The sequence below is a fragment of the Phyllopteryx taeniolatus genome, chromosome 11 (genome assembly GCF_024500385.1).
Source record: "Phyllopteryx taeniolatus isolate TA_2022b chromosome 11, UOR_Ptae_1.2, whole genome shotgun sequence".
Classification (NCBI taxonomy): Eukaryota; Metazoa; Chordata; class Actinopteri; order Syngnathiformes; family Syngnathidae; genus Phyllopteryx; species Phyllopteryx taeniolatus.
In genome coordinates this window covers 11,482,362-11,510,293 of record NC_084512.1, presented here as the reverse complement: position 1 = coordinate 11,510,293, position 27,932 = coordinate 11,482,362, and the positions used below count along the sequence as shown (strand labels likewise).

The 27,932-nt window shown below is 40.5% G+C and overlaps 1 protein-coding gene across 1 annotated transcript; it reads right to left on the bottom strand.

Moving 5' to 3' along the window:
* Positions 1–448: 448 nt before the first annotated feature.
* On the bottom strand, positions 449–27,932 carry LOC133485982 (uncharacterized). The gene is made up of 16 exons (XM_061790484.1): positions 27,331–27,932; positions 26,443–26,487; positions 16,239–16,342; positions 15,275–15,407; positions 15,144–15,193; positions 13,299–13,404; positions 12,411–12,545; positions 12,233–12,338; positions 12,096–12,157; positions 10,489–10,614; positions 10,318–10,409; positions 9,750–9,965; positions 8,232–8,428; positions 7,456–7,585; positions 3,307–3,500; positions 449–2,487 (listed from the first exon to the last, which is right to left on the bottom strand). The coding sequence occupies exons 1-16, from the start codon at positions 27,854–27,856 to the stop codon at positions 2,253–2,255; spliced, it is 2,457 nt and encodes an 818-aa protein (XP_061646468.1). The 5' UTR covers positions 27,857–27,932; the 3' UTR covers positions 449–2,252.

Below are 27,932 nucleotides of genomic sequence, written 5' to 3'. Positions count from 1 at the left end.
GTGGATGGTAGCAGGAGTGTTACATCCTGACTGTGTTTTCTGGTTTATGTTGGTCACCATGGCTTTCTTCTTTTGCCAGCAGCAGTGTTTATAGGATTGTGTCTCATTTTCCCCAGTGTTAATTCATTTCCATCAAGACAGCCATGAAGCAGTCTCCTCTGCTGCTCTACTTCTCCGAGCTTCATCAGCCGTCACTGTGGACTAAAAGAACAGGCCTCATTCCTGATGCGTGGAATTTTTTTTTGACAATAGGCATTGATTGACGGTGATCACAAACCGTTAATCTTTCTACTTTTTACATCCTGACATTGCATTGTGTTGTGTGGTTTGGGACAACTTCTCACCAAACTGATTTAACACTTCCTGAGGTATGACATTATGGTCTATCTGTGTCAGTTTACAAGTTGTGGTCTGGTCAACTTTATTTTCCCATGTATGTGCCAAAGTCGCTCCAATTTGCCAGCAACATATTTCCCCCTCTTTGTGAGTGTTTTTGGCAACCAGCATCTCCCATCCGGATTACATCCAGCTTCATTTCTTTTTATTGCCCAATTATATTACATTGGTGAATGCCTAGTGACCTTTCTCATCAACTGATGAGCAAAACTGGTTTCTTGTCTTGTGGCTCTTTGGACCCCCAGCAGCCTTGGTCAGAGGCTGGTACTGTTTGCACTGTCAAGCTTGCACGATCGACTGACTCTTAACGAGGGAGAACAAGGCTGAAATGAGGCATTTCTGCAGCCAAGGGTTTATTCCCACAGCCCCGGTGGTTTGCATTACAACATACAAAAGGCCGAACGGGACTCAAGTTCCAAAGAAAGCTGTATGTGTGTGATCTGCAAAAATAATACAAGATGCACAACATTCAGGCATGTATGCAACTATGCACATTACGTTTTCTGACACTTCCAGGAGTTCCCCTGAGCGGCATCACGCATTCATTGTTTCACCCTAAGGAATATACTCTGACAGATGTTCGACAAGCATGCTCCTCACAAATCTCGTAAGCTAAGGATTTGTATTCTTTTATCTTTAATTTACAGCTCTCACACATGTCATAAATTTGTAAAATGAGAGCCAAAGGAATAGTCAATGCATGTTCGTGTGACTATTAGGGATGCAGTGATTGAGACTTGATTGAGATTGACAAGTACAAGTATTGATATTTGAGTACTTGGTGATACCGAGTAGTGATACTTTATCATCCCATTACATTTTGCAATTGTGCTGAAAATATTTTTAAACTCTTGTTCAAAAACATGAAACGAACCTGCCTTGAACATGGCAGAAGTTTGGCTCAATTGTAACACTTTTTAAAGAAACAACTTGTAATTGCAGACTTTTTAACATCCAACTACATGTTTCTCTAGCAACAGGTTTCACTTAAAAGTAGCCTGTAACACAAGGAATTTAAGTTATGTGGTGTTTCAGCCTGAACAATAGAGTGCACTTTGTAACAGGAGTGCGTAGACAAAAGACAAGAAGTAATAAGAGGCCAAGAAGAGTCTGGTGGATATAAACAAGTAGTAATGATGTCATGTTGCTGTGTGTTAACTGCAAAATAAAGTGAAGTGAGTAAAAAGAAATACAAGACCGTTTCTTGAGAATATCACAAGTTATAAAATAAAACTTTGGCAGGACAACTGAAGTGAAACTTTATTTTCCATTGTCATTGTGACGGGGGGGGGGGGGGGGCGGTGTGGGCGGTGTGGGCTGGAGGGCTTTGCTCGCTTTGCCGGGGCGGAGCAAATGGAGCGGACCTGAAACTCAGTGCGTGCAGAGCATAATTTGCAATCGGCTAAAAGTGTGGTATCACCAAGCTACAGTATACGTCAGGCTGATATAGTAGCATTGGTGTATTTTTACGAGTACTGTACAGAAATTGACAGCAGTATTGGTTTTGGTGAAGTGGAATGTAATCAATGTGAGTGACGTAAACCACCTATAGAGATAGAACACTAACACAAGGTTAAAGTATGTGTTCTTTACGTATAGTAGTCATACAACTTTTAAAGTGGGAACAAATTAGATGGAAAATATACTGAGATCTGAAACATTACCACGAGACCTTAAGGTTGTGACGACAATCAACAATTAATGTTAGTACCACTACAGAAAAAAAAATTTGAATAAATAAAAAAAATATCGAGATTAACTCTGAAAATCTTTCAACCATTTTCATGAGTTTTCACTTCCTTAGTCTCTCGATTTGTTTTTGTTTTTTTTAGTCCCATGAAACACCCCCATTTTAATCAGATGGCCATTAGCCTGCGCAGTGACGGCGTTTCCATGACGATCACGTCTCTCTCTGCTTGCAGGGGATTAGGGGTGACCATGTGCTGCAGGATAAGTGGGGCTTGATGTGAGGTGAGTGTCGCAGGGGGCTGGCGAAGCACAATAATCTGAGCGCTGGTTATCTGGAGAAGAAGGTCACTCAGTTCTTCTTCTGTCCAGTTGACCACTGATGAGCCGTTCACCTCTACAAGTCTACAGAGAAAATTTCAGAGATAGGTAGTGTCAGTCTAAAATGATTAAGTTCATGATTCACTCCACAAAATCCCCCTATTCATTTTCATATCTACGCAGAAGCAAGTGGTGACATGGGAAATGTCTTTTGGCAAGATGCCGCTGTGCTGACTGTGCGGCATCTGCGCTTCTGTCTCCACACTGTCATGCTGACTTGTCCAAAGACGTCTTTGAACATGTTAGGCAAAGGCCACATTTTAAGCCACGTATGCCCGTCATAGAGGACCCAGATAGGGTTCGATGTTGCAGCTCTCCACTTATTCTACTGTAACTTGAAGTGGATATTGTCATATTGTATATTAAAGGCATCCACTAGTTGTAAATTGTAATTGGACAAGTTGAAGACGAGACAGTACAATCCAGCAAATGCGCATTCTCTCCCAGTGGCGATTTTTGGTGTGGGCTGCAGCCTGGCGTGCAAAATGTTGGTGTGGGGCGGGGACAACATTTCAAAAAGGAAGAACACATTTTACCAAATAGTCATAAAGTAATATTAACATCCAGAATTTCAGTGTTACGATGTCATGTGGTTCCACACGCCATGTTTGCTCACTTAAGCATGTTATGCCACTACCGACCACTATTTCAATTCATCTTCAAACTCTCAAACAGTATTGCTTACGTTAAAGAAGGCATTTGAATGAAATTTAGTTTTTGGTTGGAAATTTAAATTTATTTTGACTTCCCTTGTTGTTGACGAGATATTGTCTGGCAAGAACGGCATGCTGTGATCGTTTTGCAGTTGTCGGGTGTTCTTTGACAGCAGTGCATATATGATACCTGTCATCCACACATAGTTGTGAGTTGTCCACCTTGACCACCACTAGGCCACTGCCTTCTGCGTAACGACACGTAAAGCCATAGCGGCCGTCCGGTCCGCTCCGCTCCTGGAAGGCCAGCAGCATGGCGGGAGTCTGTGGTGACACCAGCTGGCTCAAGCTACCGACGGTCATATTTTTTCTCGGGGCTTTCTCCTGAATGCAGAAAAGACTGTCACTGCACATTGTAAACATGAACGCACATGTATAAATACAATGACAGACAAACAATATCAGGTGCAATACAACCCAAGTGATGTATATACAGTATACAGTATCTATAAATTCCCGATGTGGTTAACCCACTGAGATGTGCCGCCCACAACAAATAACAAGCAACAACCATAATAACACTGATACTGCTCTCGTATTGGATTGTGCAAGTTTATCTCATAAAATTGGTCAATTATATTTTCATTTTGAATTTTGTAGTATTCAAAGGTCCAGTAAAACTGTCTTTGTACTTCAACGAATAAAAGGTAAGGTAATACAGTGTCATTATTTGCTTTTATTTTTTTATTTTATGCCTTTGAATGGACTATAAAGTGTGTGTACGTCTTTATTTAGCCCGACAATGGGACACACATTACGGTTACAAAACAACTTACAAAAATAAATGCGTACGCAAAAACACTGCACAAACTTTAAATCACATCATCACATGTAAACATCATTAAAAAAGTTTATGTCTCTCATATATGTAATTCCCTCAGCTACGCAACTCTATTACAGATACCGCTGTGGCGAGGTCCCCGGAAGATAAGGCTGAGTGTGCGTCGAAGCTTGCAGACCACCAAGACGTGATGATTAGCGTTTGAGGACATCACACCACAAGTAGCTTGTGGGGATCAGAAATAACTTGTGAGTCTGACCGCTGAATTCCTCAGTTCCCTTATCCAGCGTCTTGGCGTCCTACCCCCACCCTTTCTCTGCTAGGCGTGTGAAATGTTTTACAGCAATTGATGTCGCTTCGCCGAGGTCAGGGGTCAAAACAAAAGCTTCGCTTGCCTCAGACAAGCGAGCCAGACAGGATATATCCATAGAAATGCCTCAGAAGCGCCTTGAAAAGTACACACTAATGCGCATCATTTTCTTTTAGTTGCCCTCAATGTTGGAGCTATGCCCAAAGATGGAGGGATTTTTCTCATGTTTATGTGCGTAATTTGATCAAGCCCTAACCCAGCGAGAGCAGCCACAGGCCACATAGACTCAAGATGAAATAAGGGATTGAAATATTACTAAAGGCAATCACCAAAGGGAAATGGTGAGCTAAATAGACCTGTAAAAAAATGAGGACAACTTGATTAGCCAAATCGACCTTTAAAAAAAACTATACTACTACTTAATTAAATATAACATATTCCCTCTGCCATGTACAGTGAAAGGATTTCGTTTGATCCAGTGCAACAAATCAATCTCTTAGCAGGCCAGACAACAATGATAACAGATGTTAGGTGATGTTCACCATGCAGCTCAGACAGACTCCAACTGGGTAAAAAAGCAACAGGGCATTGACCATAGACACGGTTTAAAGTATACAGTGGGATCTGGAAAGTCAAACATAATTCGAAAATATGTTCTTATTTCAAAACAATGTTTGCGATATAAAATAATGACAAGTGAAAGTTCATTATTATATGATAAAAGCTCATCTAAACTAAAACTACTCACCCTTTGGTGATGCCTGGCAGACACCTGATGGATAGGGAACAAGAAGGTGTTTGCAGACTAACAGCTAGTGGCATTTTACAAGTATTGTCGAACTTGTGTTTCGGATCGGCAGGCAGCCTAAGAGGCGGCGGTGTGAAGTCAGGGCCTGCAACGCCTTCTCTGCCATCAGAAGCACTGACATACATTTACAACTTCAACTGTAATCATTTCTTGTCAACAGTCTATTATCTTCTTTTTATAGCCATTCTCTTGGCTGCCTAACTTCCAGTAGTGTGTATTGTTGGATTTTTATTTGTTCAATCACATTTCAGCTTCTGTGTGTTGCAATGTCAATGTAATCTGCCAAGGGCTTTCAGACTCATGAGTGCTGGATCATGACACATACGCACTATGAGGAATTGTTGTTGTTTTTTAACCAATCAGATTTCAGATTCTCCACTCTTGGAGTTTGCGCAGGCTTTGAGTGACATCTCTAGTTTTCCATCCTCTGATTGGTTGAGCTAAACGGTCTTGCGATGCGACGGAGGAGGACAAATGTCGGACAAGATTAAAAATGAATTTTCAAGGCAGACTTTTCAAGCTCATGTGCTTGGAAGCCTGTACAATCTTCTGTGTCACAGTAAGTGACATTTCTGGTTCTTTTCTTATCATGACACTTTTTGTCTTGTCCGGGAAAAAAAGCAAAACAAACTTTTTTTAAATCCTTTAGTTGCTCAATTAACTGAAGTGTCACAAGATTTGCAGAACATTTTGTTTGACTTTCAAGGCATACGTTTCCTGGTAGAACTCCAAATTCTACCGCGGTTTTTGCATTCAACTTCAGAGGTTCCACAATATTTAAATTTGACTGTCATTATGTAAATGAAATCCACGGGGTACGCACATGCAAGTACACATATGTTCTTCTCAAACAACACATACTATGGGCGAGCAGAGGCAAGCAAATACGTTATTCTTTCAATTTCCTTTCTTTAAGAGTCTCTCTGAAGTTTTTATCCAAGCTAAGAGGCTTATTTAAAATCATTTCCGCTATTTGTTGTGCTTCCCCTCCGCCCTTCGCAGTCTTCCCTCTGTTTCTCTTTCCCTTCCCTCTCGGCTTCTTTATTGATGTTCGCCAGTTGGAAGAGATCCTTGGAGATTAGACGGCCAATGATGAAATATTTCCTTATTGTCTGCAATGCGGGGCAGCCTACGAGGCCAAATACAGGGCGGTCTGCTCCTTATTAGAGCAGTGGCTCCATCAGTTCCCAGGCTGCTCCTCAGTGCTGACCTGTGTGTTAACTCTGATTAGGTCATATGATAAACATTAACGCTGCTGCTTTTCCCACAAGCTCGGCACCTAAAACAGCGTGGCCCTGGGGCAGCAACGTGACACGGGGCACCATTCAAAGCTGAAGCCGCGTGTGTCCTTTCATGGCACCTCGTTAGGCCTTCTGCAGGGGGATAAAAGGCCCGCATTAAAAAAGAAGTGGGGTCCTCCGGGGATAGATGGAGATAATTTTACACATCCTGGCCCATTTCTCCATTGCGCTCTCCCAGTGCCTTTTGTCGCGCACATTCCATTGTTAGTATGGTCACAGGCTCTCGGATGTCAGTGGTAAAACAACATTTTCTCAGACAAAGTGCATGACCAACTAGAAGTCGCTGGCTTGTGTGCCCATACTCAAAAGGGGACACCCTGCACAGCTTTAATCAACAGCAGAGGGAAGTTAATGTGGCATTGTGTTGTCCCTCAGGAAAACGGTCGCGATAGGATCAAAGATGATGACACCAGCAAGTTATTTATACATTCCATGTCTCAGATCTATTGTTACATAAAAGACAATACAAGACCTTCACTGTGTTAAACAAGAATGGACTTCAACTGAGTACATAGTTTTACTTGTGTTTGTTCGTCTATCTGTTTGTTAGTTAGCAGTCTACTTTCTGTTCCATGGAGAATGACGTAAGAAGCTACAAATGAACGCCATTATTAATTCTGGACACTTTGGAGGGCTCCATTGATGGCATAGTGACCAAAACTTCATATTCAATGTGTGTCGGAATCTAGAAAAAAAGTGAATAGGTGGACAGGACTGTCCCTTTTTCATTCTGGCCATGGGAGGAAATATCAGACACTCAAAATGGCAAAAATGTAAAAATGAATTAAAACTTGTTATTATGTGAGAACCCCTTCACATAATTCTGCAAGACAATAAAAAAACTTGCTGCTTTGCTTTTCATGCTTGGTGGAGGTAAAAAGGTACTGTGAACTGATTTTGCATATCAATCTCAGTATATTTTTAGTTGTCAAAACATTATTATTCCCACACTAAACAGTTTTCCCACATACCAATGGGCTGTGTTTCCCAAGCTTTCCACAAAACTTGTTTTAATGCCAACATTATGCCAGTCCATGCAAGTGCCCGAAGTTATTCAACACAATTTAAGTATAAAGTACCTTAATATAAGTGTCCTGCAGAACATTTTGGAGACGTGCCACCTGTCGATTAAGATGTACCATGGAGATTTCCTCTTTAAAGACCTGGCAGTTGAGCTTAATCTTCTCCAAAAGATGAACATCCAGCTGTCTGGATGGAAAGACAAACTGTAAAGTTCCTTTACAATCCACTCATGCGAGTATACATCACAAGGCTAAATTGTGTGAGGCATCCTATACAGTGGATTTAGTGGAAGCTATGAGACAAGTTTTGTTGGTATTGTTTTAGTATTTGTGTCATGCTACTATTGTGTCTAGCTGAGTATCATTTCAATTTGGAGATTGGGAACTACAGGTATATGTTAATTTTATATACCTTCACTGGCTAAATTGATCTGAGATCAACTCACGAGAGTTTAATCCAAAATGTTACCTTTAAAAAGATAATAATGCTCAATTCTTATTGACACGACCAAATTGGTATTCATTTAACAATATCTTCATTATCGTTTGTGTAGTATGCAGAAATTCCCAGCTGCGCTGCATAATATTGAGTGAACTTTCCAGTATTGTGGTGATCATATTAATTACATGTGACGGGTTAAAAAAAAAAAATAATAAACACAAACTTTGAAACACTTTGATTCATACCTCTCTGACAATGCCCATCAAAATCAAACATTATCTTGGTAGAGGCAGAAATGTTTGACACCACTTACATATTGGCTCTTGTATTAGATGTACCTAATCAAGTAAATGTATGTCCACAAAATACAACCAGGTGTTTGACATTTTACTTCTTCCTGTGAGCGGCAGAGTTGCTGATGTTATCTCGGAGGCTCTGAAGACTTTTCCTTTTGTCGCTCAGTCTTCTTTGGAGTAATTCCAGTTTGTGCTCCAGCTCAGCTGAGCTGAGCATTTCCAAATTCCCATCTCCATCCGTGTTCTTCAACTCCGAGCAGAATGTTACCAGGCCGAGGTGGAGCTCTTGCACCTTGAGGCCGAGAGAGGTCAATCAGTTTGCACAGTACATTTCAAGGATTATAGTTAAATTGAAACACAATTACCGTAATTTCTTGTGTATAATGCGCACCCATGTATAATACGCACCCCCAAAATTGACCTCAAAATTCTGGAAAACCCTTCTACCTATGTATAATGCATTTTTACAATGCATGATTTTGCTTCTACCCATATGATCAAAACATGAAGTATTATCTATATTTTGTTAGTTTAAAAAAAAATAATTATTCTGAATTTAAGCACTTTATTTGAACATGTAATACTTTCTTTTTATTTACTTGCTCTTCCTTTGAAATTCACAGCCCTACTTTTATTTAGTAAATGAGAAAACACAGAGTTGTGCTCATATGTTTGATTACCTGGGCAGAATTTGTAAGATGGGTACAATTCTTTAAAGAAAACATGAAGGACCAGGCAAAACACATTTAATTTTATTTTAATGGTATTCAAATGAAACTGTCAAGTATTTCAGAAAAGCATTATCTTTAAACAAAACATAACCAAAAAGAAATAAATGATGGTTGTTGTTCAGCCATCAGTCGTATTTAAAAAAACAACAACAATATTTCACAAATTCTGAACCCTGAACCGGTCGCCAGCCAATCGCAGGGCACACATAGAAACAAACAACCATTCGCACTCACGTTCACACCTACGGGCAATTTAGAGTCTTCAATCAGCCGGGAGGAATGTGGGAGGAAACCGGAGTGCCCGGAGAAAACCCACCCAGGCACGGGGAGAACATGCAAACTCCACACAGTCGGGCCGGGATTTGAACCCCGGTCCCCAGAACTGTGAGGCAGATGTGCTAACCAGTCTCTCACCGTGCCGGCCAAACAAAACATAACCATAAAAAAATTAATGATGGTTGTTGTTCAGTCATCAGCCATTAAAAAACAAAACAAAAGAATCTTTCACAAATTCTGCCAGGTTATGTAAACTTAGGAGCACAACTGTACATATGCAGTCATACATACCCTTGCCATATTGGAATGAAAGTGTAGGCTACACCTTTTTCATAGCCTCTAGGTGGCGCTGGCATATTAGAATGAAAGTGTATACATTTCTCATAACCTCTAGGTCGCGGTGGCATATTGAAATGAACGTGTACCGCTATTTCATAAGCTCTAGATGGCGGCATACATTCATAAAATGGGAGGAGTGCCCCCTCCCCCCATTTTCCCCTATACCTATGTATAATGTGCACCATTGATTTTTTTACATTTTTTGGTTGGGTGCGGGAATGTGCATTATACACGAAAAATTACGGTAATTTAGAGAGTGGCACAAACCTGGAGGATGACATTTTGGAGTGACTCCACCTGCAGTTTCAGCTCCCTGATTCTCTCCTCCTTTTGTATTCCAGTGGAACTGTTGGCCTCTGGGCGACTGGTTAGAGGGTCAGCCTCACAGTTCTGAGGTGCGGGGTTCAATCCCCGTCCCCGCCTGTGTGGAGTTTGCATGTTCTCCCCGTGCCTGCGTGGGTTTTCTCCGGGCACTCCGGTTTCCTCCCACATCCCAAAAACATGCATTAATTGGAGACTCTAAAATTGCCCGTAGGCATGACTGTGAGTGCGAATGGTTGTTTGTTTCTATGTTCCCTGCGATTGGCTGGCAACCAGTTCGGGGTGTACCCCGCCTCCTGCCAGATGACAGCTGGGATAGGCTCCAGCACGCCCGCGACCCTAGTGAGGAGAAGCGGCTCAGAAAATGGATGGACTGTTGGCCTCTGGGCTGTTTTGGGTAATGGTGTTCTACAGTGCAAAGTCATTCTTGTTTTTTTCTTTTTTTTTGTTTTTTTTTTATGATTGATTTTGTAAAAAAATAAAAATAAAATAATGATAATAATAACAGCCTTACCCTTTTACACAAATGCAGCTCCAGCTGCTTGTCAGACAGGGATGTCAGCAGACTCCCAATCTGCTGATCCTGGGAGAGCTCAGCCATGGAATCTGGAAATAAATGCAGATGCGCACATGACGTCTTCATGCTGTTGTGATGAAACTACAATGTGAACTCTTTTTTTTGTACCTCTCTGCTCTTTCAGTGAGAAAAAGCTTTTATCTTCTGTCATTCCCATCATTCTCAGGCACGAGTCCATTATTTTGGCCACCGTTGTTTCCGTTGGGGTTCTGAGGTGAACTATTTGCTCTGACGCTACAACACATGAAAGGTTAATGTTAGCAAAATACCTTTATGTAATTGGCAGAGGTGGGGTACCCCCTGGTCTGGTCACAAGCCAATCGCAGGGCAAATATATGGCAAACAACCATTCACATTCACATTAACACCTATGGATGATTTCAAATAACAATATGCATATTTTCAGAATGTGGGAAATAGCCAATGTGCTTGGAGAAATCCCACAAGCACAGGGAGAGCATGCAAACTCTACATAGGAAGGCCGGAGCCGAGATCTGAACCCCAAACCTCACTGTGAAGCAGATGTGCTAACCACTATATCACCATGCTGCCTCTCGTAATTATAATTCAACTAAATAATATTGTCCCCCCAACTCATACAACAACATTGAATAGAATTCCATTTTTCACATCAGCTCACTACAGATTTCTATTCTGTCAAGATTCTGTATGATATACGGTATAAAATCCGAGTCTAAAATATTGTATGTACACTGTCAGAAATAGGGATAGGGTAAGAGTCACTACATGTCCCTAAAGGTGGCAAGGGTCCTTAATTAAACGTTAAAGTTCGGGAAAATTTCTTCAAGCTAAGGTCTCAAACAGCAGATTACTCACATACATTATAAATTCATTCTCACTAATAATTAACTATCAAATGAAATAAAGACATACAAATCTATTGCATTCCACCAATGTTTATTTTTGATTTACAAATTGAAATGGGTGGAGTTATAAAATGCATGTTGAATAAAGTTAAAATTTAAACTGGACAGTTAGTATGAAAGAAACGTGATACATGATACAGGTTTGAATATGAGAATTTAAAGTAGCTTCATTCTTTCTTGAAAAGCTAGGTCTGCATAAATATCCACAAAATATGATCTTTTGAACTTTTACAATAATACACAACCTATTAATTAAAGTTAAATCATATTTTGGGTTTTAATATATTTTTTCTTCGTAATATCTATTCATGGACATACTTCCTTGGACTTCTCACCATTTGTGTGCCTCACACACACGCACGCACGCACTCACACACACACATGCACGCACACACACACACACACGCACACACACTTACTATACTCGCACAGAACCTCTTTACAGTATAAACTCAACTTTATTTCTAAAGTAATTAAAAAACGCAGTTGTGACAAAATGCTATACATGAGACTGTACATTTTAATAAGTGTTTATGAAGCCAGGCAGCACGGTGAACAAGATGATAGTATACTTGCCTCACAGGTCTTAGAAATGGATGGATGGATGTTATTTATTTATTTACCTATTTATTTATTTACTTATTTATTTATTTATTTATTGTACATTTGCCATGCCAAAGAAGTCATCATACGTGCAAATATATTAAGCGTCAAAGGCCTACAATTTCCAACTAATTTTTCTCAGTGCTACATTGGGGTTTTCTTGGGTTTGCAACAGTTTCCTAAATCTCTCTAAATCTCAGTTTCATCCGCCACCACATTACTCACCATTAATAGTGACCTCGATCAACTGTGAATTCCTCTGTGCCGTGTAGTTTTGTTTATTATGTCTGGGATTGGGGAAAAAAACCCACAGAAATAGGTTAACCATGCATTGGTGTTGATGAGGGCAGACTGTAGCCTACCTGATCTTGAGGGATGGTCGGTTTATGCTCAGACAGTTCACCTGTGGTGAGGACTTAGATTTGATCATTGGCATGAATGTTTCTACGTGATTATAGCCAAAGGATCCTACCGGGAAATAAACATTTCAATACGCTTCAAAGGTGTTGAAAGGTTTGTCGAGGTGCATTGGAAGCATACCAAAAGTGCTGGGTGGGTGCAACTCATTATAAATAGCAGACAGGAGCTGCTCCTTGTCTTTGAGTGTGTTGATGTGTAGAGTGTCCAGGATCCTGACGTCTATAGACACAATATCTGCTCCACACAAATTTGCCTCTGCAAGACAAACATTCTTGTGTTAATAATACTCATGACAGAGAGCTATTACTCCATTTTATTATGCCAATATTTGGATACTTTAATCCATATTCTGATGAAATGCATTCAATCTAATGTACTTTAATACAATTAGTTTTAATGAAATGCCATTGTAACCCAGCTTCAAACTCTCCTAATTTTATTTTAATATTATCATTGTTTTGTCAACAGTTTGGGAAGATAATGTGACACAGGTGTTTGCTTTTCAAGGCTTTTTGTCATGTGGTGGCTTCGTTATTTACTCATTGCTCCAAAACAGTTTCATATTATTGGAAATTACTGCCAGTTTCATTTTCTTGAGCAAAACTTATTAGTGAAATATTGGCCATCTGGACGCTATAGGTCCTTTAAAGTTTTATAACACCGGAACACAAATGCTATTCGTTTGCCGGTCTATGGCGTTTTATATTGTTTGTTTGCATTAAACTTAAAAGTCAATATGTTTATTGTCATATACACTTTAAAAACACAATGGTAGCACTGAGCAATGAAATTCTTACTTTGCTAGTCTACACGTATACAAAGAATATAAAAGAGAACAATTTTAAATAATGAAAGATAAAGACAAAAAATATCTATATAATGTCACCTGTTTGGTGTCATTTAACATAACTAGATAAAATATATCATCTGTTGTGCAGATAAATGTCTGGCTTTGCTATACAGCCACAGGGCGAGGCGGTGGGGGCGGGTGGCAGACATGTGCCTTACCTTGGATGAAAGGGAGACATTTTTGCAATCCAATGCTAGTGAACCACTGGCACGTCTCATTTGTGTTTCTCTGCCTGAGTGATTTGGCTTCTGGCCTGTTCACAGTCTGGAGGGCAAAGAGGAGAGCGTTCATACCTGCGAATCATGACCAATTTGCTTTCCAATCATTGAATAATGTCGAACACAATTATAGCCTAATGATTGTATAATTGTGTCATTCCACTCAATGCCTCTTCTGCTCTGCAAATTCATAGGATTAACTGTAGTTGTTTGATGAATACAGAGAAATGTATCAACGGTACACTCAAAATGTATCAGGACCTTTTTCTGTAGACTGAAAACATTTGGGTTTGACATCAAAAGATGAATGATGAGACAAAAGATCAACGGCTCACCATTTATTTCCAGGTATTTGCATCTGTATCTCATGGAAAACGTATAAAACAGCATAATTTTTTACCCAAATTTTTTTTAGGTAATCATAAGTATTAGAACAGATAGATTTACACTAGAACAGACAAAATATGTAGTTGCAAATCCTTTTGTTGCAATAACTCTATTAAGCCTCTGACCACTGACTTCACCAAACATTTGCATTCTTAATTTGTGGTGCTCTTCCAGGCTGTAACCCAGTGATTCCCAACCAGTGTACCGTGGCACATTAGGGTGCCATGAGCGATCTTCAGGTGTGCCATGGGAAATTAGTACATTTTACTTAACTGCTCAAAAAAGTATTCATTTACAAGAAATAATGTATCTTTGTTCCTCTATTTATGCCAGTGAGGCATAGTGAGACAGGGCAAATAAATACTCTTCTATTTGATGGCAGGAAGTACATTCACTAATTACTGTGTATCTACTTTTTTAGACATTTGTGTTTGTTGGTATGCCTTGAGATTTTCCAATTGTAAAATATGTGCCTTCGCTCCATAAAGGTTGGAAATCACTGCTGTAACCACAGGCTCTTTAAGTCATTGTTTGTTTTGGGGGTCCACTTCTTTCCCTTGATGAAAGGGCACGGTGACCGACTGGTTGGCACATCTGCCTCACAGTTCTGTGTGGAGTTTACATGTTCTCCCCGTGCCTGCGTGGGTTTTCTCCAGGCACTCCGGTTTCCTCCCACATCCCAAAAACATGCACATTAGGTTAATTGATGACTCTAAATTGCCCGTAGGTGTAAATGTGAGTGCGAATGGTTGTTTGTTTGTATGTGCCCTGCGATTGGCTGGCGACCAGTTCAGGGTGTACCCGCCTCTCGCCCGAAGATAGCTGGGATAGGCTCCAGCACGCCCGCGACCCTAGTGAGGATAAGCGGAACAGAAGATGAATGAATGAATAATAATAATAATAATAATAATAATAAGTAGTAGTAGTTTGCATAATCTCCCTGTGACTGCGTGGGTACTCCAGTTTCCTCCCACATCCCAAAAACATGCACGGTAGGTTGATTGAAGTCTCTAAATTGCCTGTAGGTGTGAATGTGAGCACGAATGGTTATTTGTTTATATGTGATTGGTGGAAATGGATTGATGGATATTAATAATAATCATTATCATAATTATCCAATCGTTTTTTTAGCGGAGCGTATTCCATTTACAGTCCCTTTCTATAATTACAGGGAAATGTTTCAAATTTGTGCCAACACACAACTTGCTAAGGATACAGACAATCTTACTCTGCAAATCCTAGACACTAAGACTAAAATCCTGAGACTATTTTCAGAGCCACTGCTTTGACAGCTCTTGTGATCTGGGAAATATAAACACAGCAAAATCTGTAATTGAAGTCGATCTGGGTCGTGTGCTGATGCCACCCTGAAGGCTCTGCTTTGATGGTACACAGTACCTTCTCTGGGAAGTTTCCATTCTGGTCCTTACATTTGGAAACACAAGATGCTAAAGGAACACAGAGTTTCACAATTATATATGGTGTCATATGTATTAATATGTCCTTAATAAAACCATAAAAAGACCCACCAACGGTTGTACGTCGTTGCCGTGGCGACCTCTTCCCATGCTGTTGTTGCTGGTCTGAGGTCTGGGTTAACGCGTGAAAAGTGGCACTCCCAGTTTGTGTGTCCCCTAAACTGAAGGAGCGAGTGATTGGCTTCTACAACATTGACAGAACAGACCAAAAATCCAGCGTAATCAAACAGATAGAGAGGATTTTTTTCTCTGGCTAGAAATACATTCAGTAAAAGACCACATCAATGTGCTTGTGTTCTAATGTGTGTTCTGCACAAATTCTGTGTATGTGCGGTCCACTGTCATGAATATAGATTTCTGCAACGCATTCTCTCCTGTGTTTTTTTTTTTTTATTATAGGACTGTACTGAAAAAATATCGATGACATTATAAGTGTCTAGTCGATGTTGATTTGACTTTCATCACATTAGTGTCAACTTTAAAATATCTGAGGTCGCGCACCCCCTATTTACGGCGACTGGTTAGAGCGTCAGCCTCACTGTTCTGAGGTGCGGGGTTCAATCCCCGTCCCCGCCTGTGTGGAGTTTGCATGTTCTCCCCGTGCCTGCGTGGGTTTTCTCCGGGCACTCCGGTTTCCTCCCACATCCCAAAAACATGCATTAATTGGAGACTCTAAATTGCCCGTAGGCATGACTGTGTGTGCGAATGGTTGTTTGTTTCTATGTGCCCTGCGATTGGCTGGCAACCAGTTCAGGGTGTACCCCGCCTCTCGTCCGAAGATAGCTGGGATAGGCTCCAGCACGCCCGCAACCCTAGTGAGGAGAAGCGGCTCAGAAAATGGATGGATGGATGGGTAGTCAGCACAATAAGAGCCTTAGTCAGATAATGAAAATGTTTCCTTGGAATGTGTAGAGACTCTGTGGATACCTTTAAATGCATTAGCGATACATGTGTGTGTCTGTACAGAGAACATGTGACATTATGGGCAAAGAGATGTACTGCTTGGCCGTCATACCCTCTGCCGAGTAAATGCATCCATTGTGGGAGCCTTAAGAGCAGGCAGGCCAACCAAAGTCTTCAGCATGTCAAAGCAGCTCACATCGCTGTTGCTCAAGTCACCTATGTAGAAATACAACATGTTCATTAATAAATGCATCCTGTTTAGTGTGATAACAATTAGGCCTGGTAATTTGTTTTTTTTATCTTAAGAGATCGTTTATCTGTTACTGGCCCCACACAGAAAGATTTTTAAAAAAGAAAAGAAAAATCTGGCATTTTGATCGTACTGTGTGGTGTGCCCCTATAATCTCATGACAGCACACCACACACGTAAAGATTCTGATCCACCACCGATCTAAAGTCTAGTCCTCCAAGGAAGAAATTTTACATGATCAAAAACGAAGAAGACACATACCTTCGCAACAACTGGGAAACACAAGAAGTCACATGGAAGAGGAGACATGAAAGGTTGGAATGATGCCAGTCTTGGGACATTTTTTTAAAGAAAAGTCACAAACTAAAAACATGAAAAGACCGTAGTAAAAAACCTGGAGACAGCGTGAAAGTGGACTTTATAGTCCCCTGAGCGAGGTCCTGTAGAGGTGACTTCTCAAATTAGGCTAATGGCTGGTGTAATTATCCTTTAGATTCCTCAGTCAGGTCGCTTTTGAATTGGCTGCATTCCTTTTCACGTAACAATTCATGTTGTCAGGACTCAGGAGTAGGTCGACTTTCCCCACACACATGAAGATTTTGGTTTGGAAATATTGAACACGTTTAATTATTAAGATTGTCGGCCCCGACCCGTTTCAGTCTTTATAATCTAATATCAGAATTAAAATCTCTTAATTGTCCAAGTAAGGGGAATTTGTGTTGCAGCAGAAGCACACAAAAGAAAAAGTACACATTGACAAAATTAGCATTGAGAATAAGTTATATAGTAGGGTTAGGGTTAGTTATCTTATGAACAAATAAGATCTGGCGTTTGTCGTCTGAGGTCAGGAAGGGGCAAGCAGCCCAATTATCTTTGTGCGTGTACCAGGCCTTAGTATCAATGCATGGGAAAACAGTCTGTATGCCATATTATTATTTCTGTTTTGCATCTTTTTTCATTTTTTACAGGTCACCACAGTTGCTTATAGAAAATTCATTGGTGCTGGCTTGACGGGGTTGCTTGGCAACAAGTCAGACACAATAACATCTACTTGCTGATGTACTTTTTTGACAACTAAAATTCCTTCCCAGAGAACTCTACATTCCTTCATTTTCCAAATATTGTATGGTCAACAAGCAAGTGCCATTTTTGTTTGCTATCACAACAACCAAGAGTATGACATTTAAACCAAGCATAAAGACTTATTATGGAAAAGGATGACTTGCTGGGGTGACCCCGAATGGGAAAAGCTGAAAAGAAGAAGAGGAACGTAGCTTAACCTAAATTCTCCAGACAAATACTGTATGCCTGTAAAGGGTTTTTGTGGCATTTCACAATACATACAGTGTTCCCAAAGATGAAAAAGTCTTGTGCATTAAGTCACAATACATGACGTTATGAATTTTCCAGAAAATGATGCCTCTAAAGTTGCACCATGCTTCAGCTTTTGAACCGCTGTCATGCATGCCAGCATATAGGCAGAGTTGCCAAAGTTGCCAGTGCTACATTAGCATGCATATTTAGACCCAACTAGCAATAAATCAAGAAAGTGTGTCTATGGGATGTTCAATCCATTCCTCCAGAAGATTTGTTAGGTCAGAGTTCACTGATGGACTTCTAGCTCACAATCTCTGTTGTAGTTCATTCAAAGGAGTTTTATGGGTTTGGGGTAACTCTTTTCACACCTATTTTTTTTTTCAATCATACCTTTATGGACCGTGCTTTGTGAACTGTTGAACAGTCATGTTGGAACGGAAAATTCCCTTCCCCAAAGTGTTGCTGCAGAGCAACTAAACTCTGACAATTAAGATAATATGACAGTATATGATTCCTATAATGTTATTTTTCTGACTGGATAGGTGAGAGTCCAATTTTTAAAATTCTGAGAACAGTAGCCTTTTGAATTGTTTGCACGGCATATAATAAATGGAACACATGTTTTCCATTTCAGGTTTTTTGAAAGGTTAGTTTGACGTAGATAGGAGTGCAGATGCAGTTAGTATCAGATAAGACAGTTAATGGGTTTATGTGTGTCAGTGAAGGAATTTGGTCTGGGTCCAGGAGAGACAGGAAGAAGAGGAGGAGGGGGGCAAGTTAGTTGGCACTCTTTTCATCACCTGGCTGGCCTCTGAGTCTATAAGGAGGGTCAAAATGTCAAGTCTTACAGCCTCTCACCCGAGAGAGTAAAGCGAGGATACATGTAACAACACGTCTTCTCTCCTCTTTTGGGTCACCTCAGACAAGACTGGCTGAAAATTCTGTGAAAATTCCTGTCTTGCTCAATGACTTCTTTTTACCAAAGATTGCAGAATGATCTCAAGATGGAGAAACTGTTAATGGAAGGTAGCTATACACCCACAGCCCTTCCACAGTCATGCTCAGACTTCACACAGTCTGTATCTTCTCTGAGTCCAAATAAAACAAGAGGACAGAACACTTTGGGCAGGTTCAGCGACAGCGTTGTTGCCTTATAGGGTGAAATTAACAGCAGAGGAGAGATGGACGTTGTTCCCAGCCTGAGCAGGCTCCATCAGGACATGTCAAAGCTTGAGTGAACTCTCACACGCGAAACTGGTTAGCAACAATATTACATCCTTGCTTGCCAATACACACAGGCGCATTGAGCGCCGTCAGCCATACAACCCTTAAATGAAGGTTTATATATATTTAGTGGTCATAGGTGTCCCAGGTCCTTATATCTTGTAAAATAAAATATACAAATTATTTTCGAGGTTGCTACACAACTTGGAAATAATGTTTTCGTCATAAAATGTAATTCCGTGATGTGTCCCACCACAATGCTTTGGAGAATCATGGTCTTGGATAACCAAATGAATAATTTAATAGGCCGACTTATACTAGTAAATTGTGTTCTTCAAACATCCACTAATCAACATGTGATAAAATACTGCCACCTTGAATAGTGTCTAAGATATACGTACCACATGAGCACTTGTCCCTGATACAGCTGTCACTCCGTGACAGCATTTTGCTGTCCATAATGCACTCAACATGAACATAGATTAAATTATCTGGGTGATGCCCAGATGGCCCAATTTAGTAGTAGTAATTTTAAAATCTTTAAATGTCAGAGGACAAAGATTTTAGAGTCCTGACATCCTCGCAGGGATAGCTTTCACTAGCTGCTTTAAGCTAATGGCTCATTTTTGAGTCAGTCAAGCACATGAAAACAAGCACACATATTTAAAATAAATGTAAATTAATAATGTTTTTTACGAACACATATCATTCCCTCTGTGTCTCTAATGTGATTATTTTTATTATGTATTTATTTAATAATAATAATAATAATAATAATACATTAAACTTATATAGCGCTTCTCAAGACACTCAGACGCTTTCCACTAATCAGATGAGAATAACAGTAAGGTGAGTGAGCAGAAACCCCGGCTGGTGGGTGCTGGTGTCAGCGATGCTGTCCACCGCGGTGAAATGCAGAAAAATCACGCCGGCTGGACGTCAGGGGACGCGGAACGATGTTCAGTAGCTGAGCTCGCTTCACGCATGTTCACGACTCACAACCGAAGCCGGTGTTTGAGAGCTTGCTGAGAGAAAGATAGTTATGTGATAATTTAAGTTTTTTTTTTTTTTTTTTTTTAATAAGGTCCATGCTGTGGCGGGTGGGAGCATGCTATGACAAAGTGAGAGATTGCGTGATTTCCGAAGACAGCTACTACAAGATAAAATTTCTCTTTTCACAAGTCTTTTTCAACGGCGGATGGTCGCTTCGTTCTTTTCTCTTTTCCCTCGCCAGCTCTGCTAGCAGCGCTGACTTGTAGAGAGCCACTTGCCATCTGCGCAGCTACATCAACGCCGCTCGTCTGTCATGGAGGATCTGAGCCATCGAGTTGAGCTGCCGCTGAAGAGAAAAAAAGCTGATTCTTCCACTTCAACTGAGGATTTACTTGATTCGACAGAGATACAGACGAGTGTCCTCCTTTCAATCGACACGAAATTGTCAATTGCACTTGATTTGCTTCGCCAGGAGATCGCCGAACTCAGAAAGAGCTTGGAACTCACACAACAAGTGAACGAGCTAAGATTAGATAATACTGCGCTTCGATCAAACATGATGTCAACGTCAGCAGAACTACAAACTCTTAGACTGGAATATAAATTCATGAAAGAAACTACGTTGGACATTCAATCAAGAAGCATGCGCGACGATCTCATTTTCTCTGGCATTCCAGAAAATGCTCCGTATGACCCCAAGGAGCAGATTAAAAAGTTTATGATGTCCGCAAGATACAGCAAGATACAGTCGACAAGATTATTTTTCACCGTGTCCACCGATTGGGAGGCCCTCATCCAGGAAACCGACCACGTCCCATCAATGCAGAGTTTGAACACTTTCAGCAAAAAGTGTTTGTAAAATCCAAAGGTTGGGAGCTCAAAGGAACTTCGTTTGGAATGAACGACCAGTTCCCCAAGGAAATCAACGAGAGGTGTAAAATGTTGTACCCGTTGATGAAGAATTACCGCGACAAAGGCAAACGAGCGTGGTTAGTTGTCGACAAGCTATATGTCGACGGCCAACTGTTTCGTGATGGCAACGTCACGGCCTGGCGCTTCTAGATAAGTACCGTATTTTCACGACCATAAGGCGCACTTAAAAGTGTTAAATTTTCTCCCAAAATGACGGGGCGCCTTATAATGCGGCCCGCTTTATGTGTGCACCAAGTTCCAACATCTATAAATGTTGTTGTGTGATGAGCGCTCCGTTCGACTATTTTTGTTGTTGTTGTTCTTTTTAGCATTTCCTGTCGACACGCTGCTTACGCAGAGGAAACGCGGACGTGGCTGAGGACAGGGGAAGGACCCTAAAGCCACGCCCCCAGTAGGGTTATAGCGCCGTTTTTTTTTTTTACCACTTTACTGACTGGGAGCATTTCCGGGGTGCGCATTGTGCAAAACAACATCGGTTTGGCTAAGGACCCCCGAGCAGCCGCAAGAGAATTCAAGATCAATGAATCCATGGTTCGCAGGTGGAGGAAGCAGGAAAACGAGCTTTGCCAAGTCAAGAAGACGAAGCTGAGTTTCCGCGGAAAAAAAAGAAAAACGAAACGCGGAAACAAGGCGAGGTGGCCCGAGTTGGAAGACCAACTCGAGCAATGGATTAATGAGAAAAGAATAACTCGGGGCTTGCCATCGTTCCGGGAGACTTAACGAACTACTGGACATCCGTGTAAACAGGGTGTTCAAAGGGAAGTTGGGAGCGGCGTGGAAACCATGGATGACAGATAGCGAACACAGTTTTACTAAGACTAGGAGGCAGCGCCGGGCGAGTTACGCCACAATTTGTTAATGGATTGTGCACGGCAACGAGACTGACTCGAATCTGGCGTGTTTGATTGAGAACTTGCCCAGATGTTCATTTCCGATACAGAACATGAGTACTTTGATGGATTTGTGGATGAGGAATGATCAAAAAATAACATGAGTACATTGTTAAATACTTCACTAAAGTACAACCGAACTCAGTTTTGCTCCCGCTGCCTTTTTAAAAACATACGCTAGCATGCGTGCATGCATGCTACCGTATGTTTTAAGCTAGCGTATGTTTTACCATGCCTGCGCCCAATAATACGGTGCGCCTTATGTATGTGTTAAATACATAAATAGACCCCGTAACTGAGACTCCGCCTTTTAATACGGTGCGCCCTATGGTCGTGAAAATACGGTACTTCTTTTGATCTGTTGTCCTTATGAATTGTAAAAGTGTATTGTATTTTGTTATTTTGTTTCATTCTTACCACTTTTGCTTAGATAAACAAAAACGGAATCACGCATGCCACCAGCATGAATCCTCACTCCTATCTCTCTGCTTTCCTGCTCTACTTGTTTCCACACACACTAAACAAACAAGTCGCTCAAAACTCTTCTTGCGCACCACAAACCACCACCACATACCATATTATCCCCTTGTCACTGTTTGTTTCCTATGTTCAGTGTTTGTTTGTTACCCTTCTATGTACTCTGGCTTTGCAGTACTTAAATATAGCATCTCTATCACCCTCTCTAAATAACATTCGTCAACACAATACCAAAAAATCTCCAGAAAACTGTCAAAAAAACAACAACAAAGAATGTATAATACCAAATCTATTTAAAATTATGATACACACACCTATTATATGTCACACTTAACATTCTTGTCTTGAAATGTCAATGGCATTCGATCACAGGCAAAGAGAATTAAGATTATGGATTATACCACTGAACATAAAACAGACCTCCTCCTATCACAAGAAACGCACTTTACTAAGTCAGAAGAAAATTGCCTCATTGACTCTAATTTCACTCAGGTTATCTCGGCCTTTATAACTGTAGACAAAGAGGAGGCTCAATACTAGTCCATAAAAGACTACTTTTTACAATAAATAGTACAGTAGCAGATCCAGAAGGCCAATATATACAGGCTACAGTATTTAACAAGCTTTACACAATTGTCAATGTATACGCTCCAAATAAAGATGATCCAGCCTTTTTTCACATGCTCTTTTCACACTTGTTAAACTTGTCAGCCAATTCTACAATTATCATGGGAGGTGATTTTAACCTTACGCTAAATCCCCTAATAGATCGCTCAAATCTCAAAAATAGCAATCAGCCACAATGCTCCAATATACGAGAGCAGTATATGGATGACTTTGGTCTCGTTGACATATAGAGGCTGAAAAATCGTACAAAAAGAGAATACACATTTTTCTCGTCAGTTCACCGCTCTTTCTCAAGAATAGATTTCTGTCTTTCAAACAATAGGGCAGCTCAAAGAATTACTTCCAAAATAGATCCAATCATCATCAGCGACCACGCACGGGTTTCTCTCAATCTAAAAATTTGGGACCTCCACCAACATGGCGCTTCAACACGTCCCTATTGAAGGACCCTGATTTTGATTCTTTCGTGAGGAAGGAATGGGATGAGCACCCTCGAACTGCCGGAGTTTGTCAAGCAAATAGTGAAGCTTCTCCCGCAAAGTAAAATAAATCTCTCAAAATTTTATAAATTAATTTCATGTACTAAATCCATGCACTTACCAATCACCAAATGGGAAGAAGACCTTTCCATATCTGCTGACCGTAGCTACTGGATACAGATTTGTAACTACACGTTTAGAATGACAAAAAACACAAATCTAGTTTATACAATATATAGTGCTCCATAGAACACACTTTACTCAGTACACTATGCATAAAATGGGCTTCTCTCCAACTAATATATGCGTGCAATGCACCAAAAACAACCCAGACACCTATTTTCCTATTTCATATTTTCTATATGGGAATGTACACCAATTCGATGCTTTTGGTCTTCGGTTATACAAAAACTCTCGGCTATTTTGAGGTGCAGGATTCCACTTTTTCCAAGATTGTGCATACTTGGCAACTTAAGCATAATCGACCTCCCTAATAAATATTCACAATCATTACTTGTTGCGGTAGCTACGGCTAAGAAAACAATTCTATTAAACTGGAAAAACCAACAAGCTATTAACATCAATCAGTGGCTAAATGTCATCATAGAATATACTGCGTTAGAAAAAATATCATCAGAACGAAAAAATCAATTAAATAGCTGGTCAACTTTCCTCAACATGCTATATCTAGACTCTTGATTCCTTTTCCTGGGTAGGGTGCTTTTTGAAAGTAAACAATGGAATTCTGTATTCTTCGTTGTTGCGGTTGTTGTTGTTTTGTTATTATTATATTTATTTATTTTTATTTATTATTTTTATTTTTTTACACATTTTAAATCGGTTTGCATGGTGAGAGGACACATGCATGAAGTGGGGATCTTCTTCTCTTGTCCCTGTCTTTGCGGTTCTGGCATCTGTGAGGGCAGGACTTTTTTCACTTCTTCCTGATCTCGGGGGTGGAGGGAAACCACTGGGGAGTATTGGTGGTGTGATGGTGACTCCCCCATGTTCCGTGGATGCTGTAGCGGTTCCCAGCTGGCGCCCGCCTGGGTCCCCTGCTCTGCCTGCTGGTGGGGGTGGTGGAGCCCCCCTGTCACTCCTCAGGCCTGCTTCCTCCTTTTCTGCCCGTTCCTTGCGTCCCACTGCGGTCGTCCTCCCCATATTCCAACACGTTCCTCGCCATTGCATATAGTGTGTAGCGCGCTGTGTTTGTCATTTGCAACGTCACTTCTGGTAGCCCTTGTGGTGGATAGAATAACCACACCCCAGTGTCTTGAGCTTCAGGTATGTTCGGGGAGGGCTCAGTATACGTTATAAAAACCAAATTTTTAGCTAAACTATGGTTGAAAACTTGCTGGAAGTTACGTGCATGTATTACATAACATATAAACAATGCAAATATGAATTTTAACTGACCCCATACCATCTTTGTTATCTGACCTTTAAGCTACAAATATTGTTTATTGCTATCAATGTGAAGTTTTAAAGGATACCTTTTGTTTTATCATGAGATTTAGCGATAATATAAGCTTTTCAGCAAAAGTCAGTGCCTTTCTTTATCAAACATGTCACTGCATGCCAGTTTTGGCATTTTTATTTTCACGGTTCTGCGATTGGCTGGCGACCGGTTCAGGGTGTACCCCGCCTCTCGCCCGAAGATAGATGGGATAGGCTCCAGCACGCCCACGACCCTAGTGAGGGTAAGCGGAACGGAAGATGAATGAATGAATTTTAACGGTTCTAAAAATGTCTGGTAGAATAAATTAGCTCTGCTGATAATATTATATGATGCAGAATATATTGTAATAATATATGATCCAAATAACTTTATAAAAATCAAAAATTGCAAATTTTAATACACTTAATACATATACATAAACATTATGCTTCTTGAGTGGCCACTAAAAATATAGAAATAGAAATATAGAAACCCTCAAATGGCAGATTGTACATACTGAACTCCTACATATACTGAAGATCATACCTTGGGAATTTCATGTTGCAATGCAAATGGTTTCATGCAAATCATTGAAGCAGTTTTATTATCCTTCAGACAAACAAGTATATGGTGATGACATACTGTATGATGTACATGACAGCATATATAGAATACTGACAGGAAAGTCCTCAATATACAGCACACCCAGCAATGTATGAGCAATTGTAATTTTGAATTTGAATTGAATATTGATTTTTGAAACCTACCTCCTCCTTTTATTTATTTATTTATTTGTTTGTTTGTTTGTTCATGTGCACGTAAATGTATTACCTATAGCATGGGAAATAATGGAAAAATCCTGGGAAAATCTTGGATCCCCACTTTTATGTGGATCTGCACCAAAATTAGATTTGTTCTGTTCTGTGGAAAGTGATTCTGTGCAAGTTTATCATTTGCACAATCTTATGGAGCACTCACCTCTGGGCTTTTTTAAAATGTTATTTTATTTTAATGAGCTAGACCTATTATCAATTGAATAAAAAATATTCTCAAACGTGTAGCGTAGCTTCACTATCTGCATTATGGCATTTGATCTATCATACGTTCTTCTTTTCTATTGTAATTATTCTTATCTAAATATTTGCTTTTTGGTATGGTTGCATGATCGATGTGTAAATTGATGTTTTTAATAACATTACATTTTCTGGAATTACTTACATTTCACTGCAGTACAATGCAATGCAATAAACTAATTCAGATCCTGATTCTGGAGAATCACATTTAGTGGAGGTATGTGATGGCTTTCTTTCAGTATTATTGCCCTCGGCTGATTTGAGAGAAAAGAAAGCGCTTATTGAGTGACAACTGAGGGAGGAGAGCATGCTGAGTCACAGGAACTCAAAACCTGGGAACCATCGGTTCAGCCAAGCACTGGGACTATGTGCACAATAGCTAAAATGGGATTCAAACAAAGGGGAACTTCTGCAAGTCCCAAAGGAGGTGTTCGAGGCACTGTAGCGATGTCTCATAATGACTGCAATTTCATCTGAATGGGGAACGGAGCTCAACAGCTGGATGATGTCGACCATCATCTGGTGCCGTTTACCTCGCCTCTCTAGTTCCAAATGGAAACAGACCTTTTAAATTTGAATACAAATACGAGTACATGTGTCTGAAGAAAAACTCACCCAAGTTGAGCTCAGTGAAAGGCAAAGGTTTGATTCCAGTGTTGCCTGAAACACAGAAAGATTACAGAAATTTGAGCTTGCTTCAAGTGATATCCACAGCTACTATCACTAATATTTTTATTGGTTATGTTCTTCAGAGACAATCTTCAAGTCACGTCTCTAATGGTTGTAACTTCAGCCTTCCACCATCTGCTGCATGACATCTGCTCTGCTTGAACAAAGAAGCATAGTCTGCTGCTGTTGTAATATTTCTATTTTCTATTTATTTATTTGCCCCAAAGGGAGAGCGCAGACATGCAAATACCACTCCTCTATATGCCTGACAGTAAAATTCATTACATGCATTATTCACTGAGAAACTCAAAGACCATGTTAACAAAACACTACTTTATCTGGATCTGCACCAAAGTTGAATGGATTCTTCCTTTGCCTTACTACTTTGCAATGTTTGGTGGAAGTGGTTTTTGCGTAATCTTGCATACCAACAAACATAACCTCTGCTGTGGAGGTGTAATTAGTGTGTAGTTGTTGAAAGACCTCGCCCAGTTCTGCAAAGAACCAAAATGCTTAACATGAATCATCAAGTGTCAACTGTCAAGCTACAGTACATTGATAATACTGTACAGCACTTCATTGAAACATGACAATCTGAATATGCAGGTGCAACAATAAACCACCCATGCGGACTTACAATATGTGTAAAAATCAATGGTAGCTTATTGAGGAACATTCTGTTATGATTCTCTGTATATAAGATGCTATCATTTAAGTTCTTAATACGTGCCAAGTTTTGGCTAATAGTTGCAGTACTTCCTCACTGTAAGCTAAAATAATAATTGCTCTACGCCCAAAGACATCGCTGGAGTTGTTAACAGATTGAAAACTCACATTTCTGGGGGAGCACAGGGAGAGGATCCACCTGATAAAAACGAGACAACATGGCCTTTGATTTTTGCTCATCCCCATCTTTGTCTTTTATCATCTCCCTCTCTTCTGCCAACTGATCGCATTTGTCCGCCTCAGAATCCAGTGCTTTGTCAAGAATCATCTCACTCTCAGTCAGTCTCAATCCCAGCGTTGCCTCTTTTGTCTCCACATTTTCCTCATAGTCAGCAAAGCTACTGTCACTCTCTTCTGAATTCTCGTCAAAGAACTGATCATCCTCAATAACATCAGATGGAGTAGGTGGAATCAGATTGATCTCACAGTGCGCCAAGAGGCTCCCAGAAGTGGGGGTGCTGTCATTGCCACTTCCAAACAGAAAGTGATCCTCTTCTTCTTCATGCTCTTCCCAGCTGGTAGAAGGGTTTGCCAGTCTTGCTCGAGGCTGAAGCGGCAGAGAAGACAGATGCTGCAGTGGTTTCTTCGTTAGAGCCCTCAGGCAGGTCGACACAGAGCTAGCCGAGCGGCCCATGGTGTTTCTTGGGGTCACATGCTCTTCCTCGAGCAGACTGAAACTGGTATTAACTATCCCCAGATCCTCCACTGTA

What these genes read in the sequence shown, in the direction of transcription:
- LOC133485982 (XM_061790484.1), bottom strand. Translation starts at nt 27,856, where the DNA reads ATGGGCCGCTCGGCTAGCTCTGTGTCGACCTGCCTGAGGGCTCTAACG. An exon ending in TTTCACTGAGCTCAACTTGG is followed by an intron (nt 16,343 to 26,442) that starts GTGAGTTTTTCT and finishes ATTTCTACATAG; the next exon opens with GTGACTTGAGCAACAGCGAT. An exon ending in ATGGAAACTTCCCAGAGAAG is followed by an intron (nt 13,405 to 15,143) that starts GTACTGTGTACC and finishes TTTGCCCTCCAG; the next exon opens with ACTGTGAACAGGCCAGAAGC.